Source organism: Neolamprologus multifasciatus, chromosome 1 (genome assembly GCF_963576455.1).
Source record: "Neolamprologus multifasciatus chromosome 1, fNeoMul1.2, whole genome shotgun sequence".
Lineage (NCBI taxonomy): Eukaryota > Metazoa > Chordata > Actinopteri > Cichliformes > Cichlidae > Neolamprologus > Neolamprologus multifasciatus.
Window position 1 is genome coordinate 7,237,677 of NC_140439.1, and position 15,544 is coordinate 7,253,220.

A 15,544-nucleotide genomic window follows, 5' to 3' on the forward strand; every position below is an offset into this window, starting at 1 on the left:
AATCAATATGGAATTAATACTTCTCTTCACTAAGTATTCAGCCTGTTAAATTGCCTCCCAGATCTGATGTCTGCCTCTCATCACCCATCACTTTTTCTTTAAGCAACTTCCAGATCACAGAAGCTCCAATAAATGTGTGGTTTACCACACATGATTCCCATTATTGCATTCTTTCTTTTTCCTGTTTATTTCAAAGTTCCAGTTATGAGTGAGGTCTTTGATGTAGATGCATCTGACTTATGTTGACTGATTCAGTTGGACAGCAGCAGGGGGAAACTTGAAGCAAATGATGCATCACTGTGGATGGCCCTGTTATTAATGCTTAATTGAGTTTCTGTTGACATGGTGAATGTAAGTTCAGTATTCGCTATCCTTTTATCTCTGTTTTGCTCTCTCCCAGGTGGTGTTTTTGTGAAGTTGTACTGCAAGTTAGACCTTTCACATATATATTAAAATATTTATTTGCTTCAGCTCAAAATGTTCATTTTTGATCAAAATCCCTGTGGTCACTGTGAAGTTTGCTTCTTGAACGCAGCACTAAGTTGCATCAAGCCTTTCTTTAAAATGAAAATTTCTACCTGCCGCATTTGAAGCTTGAGCTGCCCGAGTTGGAAACATCAGAGAAATAAAGTGTGTTTTGAAAAGTTGTCTCTTTCGGGACTTAAAAGGAACCTGTTGCTAACTTATCTCTACCCTTGCGACAAGCCCATACCCCCTTCTCCACTTGCCCTCGGGCCATTTGACCTCCCCTGTGGTTTACAGCTCCGTGAATGACAGCTACCCATTTCACCTCATTTTTAATTGCAATCCAAGCCCTCCATTTACCTGCCCAAAACTACTTCAAAGAGCGCTTGCACATTCACATAAAAGCTCTTCAAGATTGCACTTCCTTTTTTCCACAACCAGCTGAGAGTGTGAATGGATCGTCTAATCCGGCAGCTTAAAGGCTTTTTTTAGTTCAGCCTGTCACTCAGAACCTTTTTTGTTGTAACTGTGCGTTTGTGTTTGGGAATGCAGCCCGTGTAATTTCAAAATGTCGCTCCGAGGCGCTTTGTATTTAATGTGTGGTCGTGTGTTTGCATCGTAAACCTTTTGCGTTTGAGCTTGTGCGTGATGATGAGTGTACGGATGTGCGTGTTTATGAATCTTTTTGAAGTGCTCGCACCTGTTGTAAGACTTCATGAGGGCAGTGATTCATCTGTCGAGGCAGAAAAGCTTCAGGTTTGTTTACAGTGCAAATTCAAAGAAAGAAGGGTCACAACTGTGCCACACACGTCACCTCAAGCATGTGCTTTTAGGCTTGACCTTTACAATGCCATGCACTCATTGAGGACTGACAGATAGACTTGAATTTCACAGTGAAGTGTGTACTGATAAAGTTCGCTTGCTTGTGTGTCTGGATTTTGTAAATCAATCAGTTTTGGAATTTGACATTTATGCCAGCAGAAACTACTTTGTGTTTGATTTGCATCCCATTATCTTAATACAAGAATCTGTCAGCCTGACTAATCATTATTTTCTTCTGTGTAAAAGAAAGATTAATCAAAAGCATAAACTTTGTACAAAGCAGAGAAGGCACATCTCTCTGAAAATCAGTTTGAGGGGTACAACAAGCTGAGTTTAAGAGATGGAGGATCCAGTCACTGAAGCTGGATTTCTAGTTTACTTGGCAACGAAGAGTTGGAGTTAAAGTGCCTGAATTTCAGGACCGGGACCACGCCTCCAAACACGCCCCTTCCGGTTCTTATTTATATATGGATACCCCAGTTCTACAAGCTTTTTGTTCTGCCAGGCCTGGGAGCCGCCACCAGTTCCCTCTGAGGCCTTCCCCAAACCCCAGCTCAATTCATGTTTAAGCCATTCACCTTTATCCACTAAAAACGCTGTCAAGCCAGCTAGTGAAATGAGATTACTGCAGAAAGCTGACAGTTACTTAAACATGCTGATTGACACTTTCCTGTCATGTCTTAGTGGACTGCAGGTCTCTGAGTTTGTATGAATGCAAGAGTGAGACATGGAGTGAGAAGTGTCTTTATTTAGAAGCACATGTTTCAAATCCCTTTGGGCTCCTCTGATGTTGCACTTGTCACACAGAGACTGTGCAGTTTACAGACAAGCTGGACATTGTTGCATATCAAGATGGGTTGATGACACATCCATTTCTTTCATTTTTAGGAATACCCTTCTGCACAACTTCTCTTCAGCCACTTCATTTTTTTTTACCTCCTCAGAAAGAGAGACTTACTTCTTATGATCACAGAGGGAGTAAAAAAAGAGAGTTTGCAGCTAATTATGAGGGAAGCTATTCAGATTATTCAGATGCGTTCTCTACCAACACCCCCCTCCTCCCCCGTGTCCTCTCCTCCCCCCCAGGCAGTGAAGGGTCTTTTCTGTCCCCAGAGAGTGATGTCAGCATGGCCCATTGAAAACAGCCGCCGTGTGCTCCGAGATGAATGCCCTGGCTGAGCACAATGGCCCCAATTTGAATACCACGCGGATATATGCCAGATCGGAGCCCCCAACAAAAGAAAAGAGGGCTACTCTGCTCCCATTCAAGCATGCTGTTATTTTATTAGTCGTAAATTTGCTTCATCCATTTATAGCTTTTGTAGTTTTTCAAGTGTTTATGGAGTTTGAAACACATGGGCGACCTGATGGGGTCGGCCCTTTTTTTTGGACAGAATTTTATTTTTGTTGGCACGTAACTGAAACACCGTGCTCGTGTTTGTGTCTGACCGCAGATTTACACGGACTGGGCCAACCACTACCTCGCCAAGTCAGGACACAAGCGTCTGATCAAGGACCTGCAAACAGACGTCACAGACGGAGTGCTGCTGGCTGAGATCATACAGGTCGTAGGTAAGGAAACCAACTTCTAATTCCAGGCCCCGCTGGAAGAAGCCAGCTCTGATCAAGTGACTGCTGGAGATAAATGCGAGCCACGTCATTACTTGTTTAGATACGGCTGACCTTTACCAAATAAATGGTTGCTTGCAAACATCATCATTAACTACAAACTCTTCTTTTGTTGAGGTGATAAGATTAAACCATTTTACTCTATTATCTAATGTAATATTGAACTATAAAGTAGATTTTGCAGCTGAAGTAGTTACTTCCACAAAGGGCCAATAGTCAGGAGAAAAACACTACTGTTGAGGAAAACTTTTATGAATTTCTAGACAGTCAGTGAACTACAGTCTGTAGACAGGGATGTATAGAAGAGAAAGGAGAACAGTTAGAAGAGTGAATATAAATATAAATCAAATAAATTTAAACTTTCTGAAGTTTGTGCTTTGCTATGTCTCAACTCTTTACAAACCAATGTCTTCTATCGTGTTTGTATTGTTAAGCATGTTTTTGATTCAGTTATGTTCTCAAAGAGTCTTATGATCCTAAATCAAATTAAGAAAGCTTATAACTCAACAACAGCAGTTATACACAGTATGCAGCTGTTCAACCCACTGCTGATCGTCTGTGTTTTTGACCCATGCTCTCGTCTGTAAAATAGTCATTATCATCATCATCATCAGTCTTGTCATCATGTCTGGCCGTCCTCAGCCTGTCATTTCATCTGCCGGCAGCCTTGCAGCTAAAACAGGCAAACACCAGCTGACCGGTGATTCAGCATGTCAGTGACTCTGCTCCCTGCTCCTCCCCCGTGTCTCTGACCCAGATTCTGTACATTTTATGCTATGAAGACCTTTACTGTTCTCACACTACATCAGTTGTTGCATGTGATTGTGTTTTGAGTTAGGTCATGAAGTTCATGCCTTCATCCCTGAGCCTGGTTCTGCCGGAGGTTTCATTCTGTTAAAATTTAGTTTTTCCTTCCTGCTGTCGCCCAGTGCTTGATTATAAGGCCATGTCTGATTGTTTGGGGGGGGGGGGGGGGGGGGGGGGGTGTCTCTATTATTCTAGGGTCTCTTACAATATTAAGCACCTTGAGGCGACTGTTGTTTTAATTTGGCACTATATAAAGCTGAATGAGCATTATAGGTCTTTTTAGGTTATACCAATCTTCGTCTGTTAAAAGGGTTCCAGGAAAATCCAGTTGTTTTCACACCTGTATGGTGACTAAAGAGCAAGGTTGCCATTATATTGCTTTGGGGATATGCACAAGCATAAATGCTGACACAAGAGTGTGGAACTGTTCTAATGCTACTTTCCAGCCTGGATGTGGTCGTGTTTTTTGTGATTTATTCTTATGAAAGTTTGATGTTTTGACTGGGTAACATGGGACCATGTTGAACAGGGTCTGTCTTGCTCCTCTGTGTTTGTTCAGTTAGTATTAAATAATTCATTAGCAGTGAACCTGATTATTCAGACTATTTTGGAGCTCAAGAAATGAATGTTTTGCTAAATTTTATAAGTGAAAGGTGGCTGCTGAGTTTCTGCATTGTGGAAAAAGTACCTGATGTTAATGCAATCCAGGTGACAGCTGGCTACAGCTTTGCTCTCAGATTAAATCATTTCCAACCAGAGCCATCCATTCACCTGTTTTGTACCTCCTTTCTGCCTGCTGCTTCTTGTCTCCTGGGAAAACCTCATACCCACATAGTGTGATGAAACCAGAGCAGCTTGCTGGTGTTGGAACAGCCGTACAAGTTCAGAGGCCTGGCCGGATATGACACCTGTTTAGCTATTTGACCTGCTTAGATTCAAGGTCAGGGTTGACTTTCACACAACGCTCCAGATCAATTTCATCATCAGTTGATTTTATGAATATTTCAGAGGGTAATCTGTCCGGTGAAATTCAACCAAAATTAAGATATGGCTTTGTCCTCTGTTTCTAGTCTTCTCCAGTAATCTAGCTGTTGTATAGCCCAGCTGCTGGAATGTGAGCTGTTCATTTATTTGCTCAGTATTCACAAGATAAACTGTGTGAGTTTGTTTTTATTTTTAGTTTTAAGTGTGTCCCAAAATCACACAGTACGTGTCTCTTGTGGGTGTTGGTGTCTACAGTGTGCAATTTTTAGGTAGCACACAAACCAAAGCCAACAGTAGTAGTGTTAAATCACTGATAGTCTTGTTAGCACTAAGCTATTTTCGAATCGCTTCATGCCGAATTTCAATTCTCAGTATGAAAATCACGTGCTTTAAATGCACATAGAGAGAGGTAGTATCGAAATACATGCTGCAATACCAAGTTCATAAAAGTGAAAAACGCCTCGCCTTGAAAGTCATCTTGACCTCTTGAGCTCTTCCTGAGCTGCTGCTATTTCTAGATCACTTCCTATAAGTCTCCTTCCGACCACTTGTATGAGCACCCCGTGATTTCACCACAGACCTCAGTCTTGGGCAGGAAACGAACATCAACTGCTCTTTAAACCTGACCAGACTTGCGGGATCGGTGTCCATCCACAAAGATCAGTAGGGCCACCAGGAGCATGCTTGCTCTTTTGGGTTTTACAACATTCACTTATCTTGCACCATGAATTTGTCCTGCATGGTCAGACTGTCCTGGTTCTTCAGCGTGAGAACAGAAACCACGAGACCTGCAGTGGATCCTGTTGTGCGCCATTGTGTGTACAAAATATACAACATGTTAAAAACAATTTTTTTTCATCACCTGCTTCTTTTCTAAAGTTAAAATTCAGGCTTAAGGGTCATCATCTTAAGAAACAGTGAAGGAGATCCATAGACCTTCAGTAAAAGGAGTCAAAGCTTGACTTCTATGGAGCGAATAACAGCAGCACTACAAGTATAGCAGTGTTGTCCAAGGAGGACTTTAAAACGAGTATGGTTTTACATTTTTATGGGTGGAGTTGTTGAAGTTTCTAATTGCATGTTGACCTAATTGACCTGATAACACCACCAATTAACTAACATAAACTGAAAATTAAATCAGTTTTAATTGACAGTCCAAAGTGTATGGGAGCTATTTATAAAAGCCCAGTAATCCCAGGAGTCTTCGTCATTTCCACTAAAACTGACCACATTTCTTTCATATGTGAATTGTAAAACAAAACCATCCACTTCACTGGGAGAACAGTGTTTTGTGCTGCTGTATGGTGTAAAGGATGTGGTCCTGACATGTAGCTGCCCTCTAGTCTCCACCGTGCCTCCTGATGCAGGAGTCTGTGCTGTTAGCACAGTTGTCAGCTGTGAGCTGAGGGCTGTGTCTCAGCTGCTGTGGGCTGGGCCTTCTAATGGACGGGAGGGATTCTCGACACCACACACACACAGCAGCGCAACACTCCTGGTTGGGCCCCCAACGGCCCCGCTCCCATTTGCTATGACCAGATAGCATTTCATGTGCCAGCAGGAGGGGATAGGAAAGGAGGAGAGGGGGGGATCCCAGTCACTGGCATGAACACCTCTGCTCTCTGCACTCAGCCTGTCACTGTCTGGGACACACACATCGGGATAAAGGAGAGGATTACATTAAGTGAACACGCCTGAAAAGAGGTCTCATTATCTCTTCTTTTGTCTCTCTGTCTCTTCTGTCTCTCCTCAGCCAATGAGAAGATTGGTGATATCAATGGATGTCCCAAGAGCCGTTCTCAGATGGTAAGTGACCTACCAAGTTTGTTTTGGCAGAACGTTGAGAAATTTACCTGCGTGTTTGTGTGAAACAAACCCAGCTCTTTGAAGTCCCATCTGATCAACTTAAGTGGCCCTCGCTAGAAACTGCGGCACAGAAGTCCCTGGTAAATAGTTGTAGATGTGAATAGTTAGCCCATTTATTTTTACTTTTGTGGTATGGTGTGCAGTCATCTGTGAAACCTCTGGCTCAGACTTCTGGATTTGGCTCTCAGTTAAAAGCATCGCAGGCTTTGGTTTTGGGGCCAGTTTTGCCTCTTCATGTTACACATGATACACATCCAAAGAAGTCAGCATTCCTCACATCTTCAGGGGTAAAAGCAGATGGAGAATATCAGCACTTTAGAGCCAGTTACGATGTGTTTTTGTCTGCAGTGATAGTTAGAAGGTACATAGGTGGGATTGCCTTCTTGACACTGCTGGTGGCATTTTAGCAGTTTTACAGTTTAGTGCTCTCTGTGGGAAATGAACTGAGCATCTCGAAGCAGGGCTGCCCTCCACTAAATGCGATGGGTCATAAATTAGGACAGTGTGCCAGCTGAGGGGACTATTTCTGGCCACCAGCCAGACTACTGAAGCCTACCAAAGCACCAGAGAGAGAATGATGGAGACACCCATACACACCCATATTTAACAACTGAAAAGGAGGTGGAAGCACAGCTGATCCCTGAGCGTCACTGCACACACATACCCACAGTGGAGCCATATTACTGTACTTATGAGGGCATTCTGCTCTGACTGATTGTAGTTCTTCTTTAGCATTTGATGGTGTTTTCATTTCATTCGTTTTTGATGGAGGTCATCTATGTCCTGCCAGGTTATTACATTTATTTCAGAATTAATTATATATTAGAGAGCTTCTGTAAAATTCTGACCTTTAGTAGAGAGCGAGGTTTCACACTATGATGCTCGTGGTACGCTCTGTATTTATCATTCCTGAAAGCGCAGAGGAGGGGTTTGTCCACACAAGAGCCAATTATTCTTCTTCTCTTGGGGTTGCTGAGCATCACTGATTTGAACGTGTGTTTGTGTGACAGAGTAAGTTCACTAGAACCAGAATCAGTGAAACACTTTATATTAAATATAATGACCTAAAAAAAACATACATTAATTGCACATTGTTTGTTGCAGTGTTTATCCTGGACAAGCATTATGGTGATGATATAGGAACAACACCAACACAGAGTCCACAAACTTTTTAAATTTTTACAAGCGTTTGAAAACATTTATTAACTCCCACTGAAAATGGTCTCGACTCCATCTCCACTTCGCTATCAGTTAGGTCTTTCCCATTAGCCGTGATTACACCCCCAGTTCTCCTGTAACTGAGCATCTTGAAATGTTGGTCTCCATGGTCTGGACGTCTCTGTGGGTTTCTTATCAACATCCTGTTTAGAGCTCTTTCACATCCAGCTCATGTGACACAGCAGCTCTTTCTTTTACAAGGCGAGAGGATTGTAGCTTACCTCTGAGACAGAACAAGTGGTTCCGAATGGATGGTGTATCTTTTACGGTGTTGTGATTCTTCATAGACTCTGTTTGCGTCAAAGGAAATGGTTTGTTTCTCTGTTTTTATAGTGTTCATTCAGTCAGTGGGAATTGTTTAATGGAAAGCAGTTGTCAAAATCTCGCTTTAACTTTGCACGCAGACCCGCAGATGTTGCAGTATGTGCGCATGTTTGTCTATGTATGTGAATGTGATTGATTCTCTGTGTATAGTCTCAGTGTTTGTGTCAGCTTTAGAACCGAATCTGAAGCATTCAAACAGCGCTAAGGGTAGGCATAACCGCAGCATTTATGCAGAATGTCTGCTTTGTGTATTGTAGTGCTGTCAAAACAAACACACACAGAGGTTCTGAGAGTTTATTTAGCAGAAGAGTGTTTAGAGGAGTGAGAGAGCTCTTTTTTTTTAACCACACTTGATTTCAGTGTTGAAAAAAAATCTGCTGCCATTCACTAGTGCTTGACTCAAGCTCGGCTTCTGAATGAATAAAAATGGAAATAAGCTCCATCAGTGGGATAAACTGTAGTGCATTCACCTCACTCACCTGCTGCCTATCCGCACAAGTGCCTGTTTTTGTAACTGTCACATTCTTGTTGAAAGAAACCCCACTGGCAGATCATCCCTTTGCCACCCAGTCAGGCTCTGTGTGTGTGTGTGTGTGTGTGTATGTGTGTGTGTGTGTGTGTGTCGTCTGCCTGCCTGTCTGTGCAGTCCAGACTGAGGGTGTTGATTTGACAGTGAGCTGTTAAGACATCCCACGATGGCCCATCACATAGGGAGACACACAGACATGCTTACATGGGGTGTCTCATTCAGGCGCCTACCTGAATGGGATACCCCCCCTCCCCCCTCTGGTTGAAAGTAGTTTAAATTAAAAAGTAAACTGTTAGCAATTTTCAAAAGTCAGAATCACCGTATGAGATTCAAGATTCGCGCGGCATGTTTCAAAACACAGATAAACCCATGGCATCCACATGATGTGTCCAAGATGTGAACACAGAGGGAGTGAAGGTGCGCTTGTGCTGTGAAAGGCTTTCTGTCTTGATTTTATCTTCTAGGGAGCTGTTCATTTCCCCCCGTCCCTCTGTTCTTCTTACTCTGTGTGCTGGACTGATTGGTTCTCACCAATCTGCCATAAAATAAAGAGGGTGAATTGAGCCACACAGGTGGTTAGAAACCAGCAGGACCAGGTGTTTAATGGACTTGATGAAGCATAGAATGAATGTTTATGTGCTGAACTGTCTGCACAATTGAGCTTTTCTTTATAATTCACTGCGTGTTTCACCTTCAGGTGTGGTTTAAGATTGGATTGGAGGTGAGAAAGCACCTTACCCTGCAGTGTCTTTATTATGTTTTATTCAATCTAAAAATGTACACAGAACTGTGCTGGTGTGTCCATGGATGCTTATTTTTGATGTTTTAGCTGGTGGAGCTTTACACAGGTACACAGGGCAAGAACCAGAAGGTGTTGGATTAATGCTTAAACAGGCTGGTTAATGTTTGATCATAAGGCGTTACACTTTCTGTGTGCGTTTGAGAGAGAAATCCCCGAGTGTGTCAGCTGGTCAGAGCTCGGGTGATCACATGGTGGATTGGGGAGAATGAGCAATCAGAGTTGCTGTTGCTAAGATACCAAATATACCAGAAGCCAAATAATATTTTTCAGCCGGCACAGGCTTTATTCACCCTGGAGATGTTGTGTCGTCCACATGACTTCTGCTGACCCGTGGGCTGCAAAAGAAAGAGCACCTATAACGGTGGGATAAAATAAGAGCGACGTTGCCCTGAATAATGCAGTTCAGTTCAACTGTTCTCAATCAAAAGCTGCCTCCATATAATATTAACACTTTTTTCTGGTGCTGTGATAGAGAGGTAATCTTGTAATGTTCCACAAGGTATTTGTATTATATTGTCCAGCCTTTGCATATACACTGTGTTCATTTGTGGCTTAACAATTAGTCTATTCATGGGAGATATGACACAGCCGTTTTTAATGGCTTTTTTCCCAGGAACATTTAAACTTTGAAAAATGTGGCCTTTTAAGATGAAAGCCTGGGGGAATTTCAGTTTGTGTTGGTGCAAGCCGATGTTAGCCTGAATCAAAACTGTTTCAAAGGAACAATTAAAACATAACAGTCAACTAACAATAGCACAGATATCCTGATATGACTGCCTCAACTCTCAAACACAACAGTGAGTATGTAAAAATGAATTTTTAGATGGAAGAGGGCTCAGTGTGCTCCCTGTTACACCGACGTGTGTGAAGTTGCATCATGGTGTGTCTATTCATGCTGCTGCTGCGCCAGAACATTTCTGTTTAAAACTTGAGCGTTCGTGGTTTTCTGTCAGAATAGAAAGAATTACTCAGGTACGTGTCAAAGTTCTGCAAGTAGGTGGCTAGATGCAATCCATGAAACATCCTGAGTGGGTGAAAGTGTGTGTGTGTGCGCGCGCGAGGGCACACACTGATGGATTTAACAATGCACAGATACACACACATGCTGACGCAACGTGTTGGCTCACAGTCTTAACCAGCCAGACTCTACAAGAACCAACAGTCAAAAGGTCAAATGACACGGAGCTGTCCGGAAACAAAGCTTGTGTCGTCACATCATAGGAAAAAGGTCCAATGCATCAAGCCAATAAGGTGTTTCTCTAAAATATAACATTTCAGCCAAAAAAAAGGTTCCTGCTTAATTGAAGCAGAAAAATGTAATTTGTTAACTGCTGTTTTGCAAAAAAAAATATGTGATTTCAGTTTGTTACATTTTTTTTTCTTTTAGTGGGAAACTGTAATGTACCCAAACAGACTTCTGGATTAACTTCGACCGTTCATAGTTAGGGGTAAAGTAGGGTATTTTATTGTATCGGGATTTTGATGCTCATAATTTCAGTTTTACTTCCAAATGAAGTGATGAAGTGTTTCAGATGAAACCACAGCTTTAACGGCTTACAGTTTCACAATTTCTTGCTGTAGTGATGTTGTGCTTTGTTCCCAGATCCCCGCAAATAGAAAAGCATACAGGTAAATGCAGAAGCAAGACTCAAATTGTGGTAAACTATAATCCTCATCAGAAGGCAGGTGTCAGTCTTAGAGTTCTCACATTTATTGTAGTACATCAATCTGGTTAAATCTTATAGCCTAGTTTTGGTCACTCTGATCTGCTGGTGCTCTGCTTTTATTCTGACTGGAAGACTGACATGTAAACAGTTAATGTAAGAGCCATTTTGCTGCTTGTCAGTGAAATCCTGCTTCACACTCATAATACTCTTGCTCAAGCATACTCCTTCCCCTCTCTCTCTCTCTCTCTCTTGCTCTCTCTCTTGCGCTCTCTCTCTGTCACTCACACACACACACAATAGCAGCCCTGTGATGGGAGGAAATGTTTGTTCAGAGCACTGTTGGCCGGCTAGCCCTGCACTAACGCTGCCAGGAGCCGAGCAGAGCAGAGAGGTGACAGTGGCTCGGATCGAGGTGTGAAGCTGGGCAGAGGCAAACTGCAGGAACATGTCACACCTTCAGGCAGGTATGGGGCTTCCCTGCAGATTTGTTGTCTTATGCTGACAGTGAACGCTTTCTTGTTTAGAGGTGGGGGTTTTTCTGGTTGTCAGTAGATTCTCTTCTGTACCATATTAAATTTTGAGGCTATAGCTTACTGCCCTTTGGCAGCGTGGGCGCTTCGTATACACTTTTCCTTTCACTTCAGTGTGTCTGCAATCATTTATCAGCCGGTTATCTTGGTACAAAGTTTGCACAGAGCAGATTCATGAGAGCAGTGACCCAAAAAATAATGTGGTGACAGACACAGACATTGTATTCCTCTTTCCTGTTGTTGGCAACGTTTTGCTAATCCTGTCAACAGTACTAACATGATCCTCCATATCAGTCATCCTTTAACCAATGCTGTTTCAGACATTTTCTTTTAAGCTGGATGATCATGTAGTATTTAGATTCCTGGCCAGCCTTAAACTAAGTTTAACTTCTATGACATTGGAACACCCTGCCTTACAAGTGTTACAACCTTTGATCCGATTCTAACTCATTAAATATCCCGAATGGACTAATCAGTGATATACAGTAATTAGAAAATATATTTAGTGGTCTGAGTAGGATTTCAGGCTACAGCTGATGTTCCGCCGGCTTTACTAAACTGTTTTTCCTACACGTTTTAAATAGCAGTAGAGGTTTCAGCATATTGACCCTGACCGTGACACTTATGACGGGGTGTCTCACTGAAGTATACATTCGGAGGGTTACTGCTATTTAAGCTTCAACTATAAAAGGCTGCTTACAAGTTTAGGCCCAAGGTATTAAAGAAGGTTTTCAACAGGTTTATTTTTAAGGACCCTGCAGTGTTCAGAGAGGACCATAACCTGCATTCCTACTGTTCCTTAGTTTACTGCTGTATTACGTTGAAGGACAGCATGTGCCAGGCCTGCTAACAGCTGTTTCCCAGGTCAGAGGTCATGGAAATGACAGCAGGGGCAGTGGTGCATTTTCAGTTCAGCCGATGACCTGAAGTCAGATGAATTCTTCACACACTGGCATGGCTCAGATATTTTTGGAGCTTGTTCCAAACACTGAAAGCAATGAAGAAATTGTTATCAAGCCAGTCTTATTAAAATAATACATCCAATATTCTGTTAGAGGTTGTAACATTATTGTGAAATTCATAGTATCATAGTAGCAGGTCTATCTGCTAATAACTAATAACGTGGCTCTAAGAGCAGTATGACTGTGGGGTTGACTGATAAAGGAGTGCTAGCAAGTCCTTCAGCAAAGGAGTACTTCCTGCTCAAGTTTTTTGCTGCTGACTGACAATTACAGTAGCCTGGACATTCCACCTTGATGATGTTGCCCTTGTTCACATGCAAATTGAGTGTAATGCTGAGACTTTAATGACGTAAATGCTGTCCTCTACACCGTCTTTGCTATCTGAGCTACACTATTGCACTGCGTAAAACACAAGAGAAGGTAAGAAAAGAAGTGAAGTATACCACAAAAGGGAATCCAAGTATTCAAACAAGTTACTTTGTAACATGTACCCCCAACTGCTGGTGGATGTAACTAAATGTGACATAGTACAGGATGGCAGCAATATTAGTAGTGATTCTGTGGCTTCTGTGGTTCAGTAGTGCACTCGTGGATTTACCTACAACATTTGCTGTCAGACATTTTTATATTTTTACAAAGGCAGATGTAAATGAGTTCATCACCTCATAGCCGGAGACTTCGTAGCAGGAGAAGCACAGTGGGAGCTATAGGTCAGGTTATATTTAGTTGGTGCATATTAAGTGTAATCATGTCATTAATCATTACTGTACAGGACCCTTCTGCTTGCAGCCCACACCCAGGCTCATTTACAAAGAACACAGTTCATATGTATTTAGGTTTGAAACCACTTGCGGTATCATTGCTGTGTATCTGTGCTCCCACCCTCTGCTATAAAGTTCTATTGAAGCTTTCAGAATGAGTTTTTTGTCAATACAGTGTTGCAGTGTTGCAGATTAGGCTCAGTGCATTAGAAATCTACTCTGTGAATAAATAGCATTCTGAAAAGATTTGGCCCCTCCCTGACCTTTGTGTACAGTTTAAAATTTCCACTTCTCAAACAGTTTTTATTGTTGATTAATTGGTCTGCAGAGACTTCTACACAGCTAGTAACTCTGTGTGTAATATGAGAGATCAATGACTGTATAATGCTGATATATCTTTTGTTGTACCCTGTTTGTTTGCTCCCCACCCACAACAACAGTTGGTACACTTTGATCGCACAGTCATTCATCAGATCTACCCTGCTTAATGACTTGTTTTATGCGGTTTACCTTACGATAAGGTGCGCCAGCCAGCAGATTCTGTGTATAATGGGTCACATGGTCTCTAAACAAAGCCTGTCTGCCTATCAAATCCTCTCATAGTCCAGTGACAGCTCAGCAGTCTGCTCAGGTTGCCAAGGCTGCTGTCATAGCAACTGAGTGACTATAGATGCTTGCTTCCCCATAGATCAAGTGATGTAAGTGTACCTGGTTTGAATTCTGCTGTGGCTATATCACTATGTGGTCCAATTTACTTCTCTAGTATGGCACAGCAATCTCTGTACATACAGACTCTCTCTTCTACTCTTCAGCACCAGTTCATACTTTTATATGTGCCAGAAATTTGTTGTTTTAGTGCCATTTGTTTGTTATAAATGCTGATATCCCAAATGCCACAAAACGCCTTTAAATGCAGTGCCGTGTAAACACTTAATACTCAGGTCTCATCACATAAAACTTGCCAAAAAATTGTCACGATGACTTTTTTGCATGAATCCAAAGTTGGATACAACACATTACTGAATGATCAAAAAAAGCTTATTTCCCATCTTAACTGTTTTTGGAGTCATCCTACCTGTCAGATCAGTGATTATTAAATGATAAACGATCTGCAGTCCCAACAGTTCTATCATTGTCATTGATATTCAGCACCTCTATTTACTGCTTAAGATGTTATGATGCCAACCTTTGCCTTATGTTGACTCCCCCAGATTTGTTATTGTTGTGAGAGCCATGCAAAAAGCTAATCAGTGCGGGTTCTCATATTTCACCATGATGCAAATTTCAATGTAAATGTACAGTATGAAGAATCATGCAGCTGTGACTCTCTATCTCTGTAGATTGAGAACATAGATGCCTGCCTCAGTTTCCTGGCAGCTAAAGGAGTCAACATCCAGGGTCTGTCTGCAGAAGGTAAGCTGGAACCACAGATTTATTCTTTCACATGGAACATGAGAGTTCATCCTGAATCAAGCTCAGGCTTAGTTACTAAATAGAACTGATGCTGCGAGAAAGATAAAACCTCAGGATTGGTACACTGATTTTTTTTTTTTATTAGCAAGCTCTCTCCAGGAAACTCTGTATTAATGCAAATGAAAACATTCAGGGCTGATTTCACAACACATATAACTAATGTACCAGAAAGCTTACAATGGTACATAATGATGTTTAAATGTAGCTGTTGTAAAAAAGAAAGAAAGAAAGAAAAAAAGAAAGAAATTCACACAGGGAACTGAGAGACAATATTATTACTGGTCCTAATGCAAATCAAACAGCAGCATCCTATTACAGCAAGAAAGACATGGGGTCCATTCACTGTTCTGTTGGGAGAAATTTGAGGTGTATCATCTTGCAGTTCAAGAACAATCCAGAAGGAGAGCTAAAGGCAGCAGAATTAGATAGAGGAATTAGACAGAGTGTGACATATTTGAAATGCCAGTTTCAGATGGGGCTGACCATCTAAATAAGGCCCAGGGCCCAGAATCGGGCTGGCAAAGACACGCCAGTGTGTCTCACTGGACAACTTTGGAAAGGAGGGTATAAATTTGGACTTTTAAATGGATTAATGCATTGTACAGCTTTATATAGCTACTGATTCATGCTACACTAAGTAATGAAGAACTAGATAAACAATTAAATTACAAAAATGTTGCTGTTTTTCACTATCTACAGTAGAATAGA

At 41.8% G+C, this 15,544-nt stretch overlaps 1 protein-coding gene across 7 annotated transcripts in view; it reads left to right on the forward strand.

The window, feature by feature from the left end:
* nav2a (neuron navigator 2a) overlaps window positions 1-15,544 on the forward strand; it is a 218,029-nt gene that overhangs the window by 139,773 nt on the left and 62,712 nt on the right. For all 7 annotated transcript variants that reach the window (XM_085162574.1, XM_085162536.1, XM_085162545.1 and 4 more), the window contains 3 exons: window positions 2,742-2,859; window positions 6,458-6,510; window positions 14,704-14,776. In XM_085162574.1, the coding sequence (XP_085018700.1) occupies window positions 2,742-2,859; window positions 6,458-6,510; window positions 14,704-14,776 (244 nt within the window). The remainder of the gene's footprint in view (window positions 1-2,741; window positions 2,860-6,457; window positions 6,511-14,703; window positions 14,777-15,544) is intronic.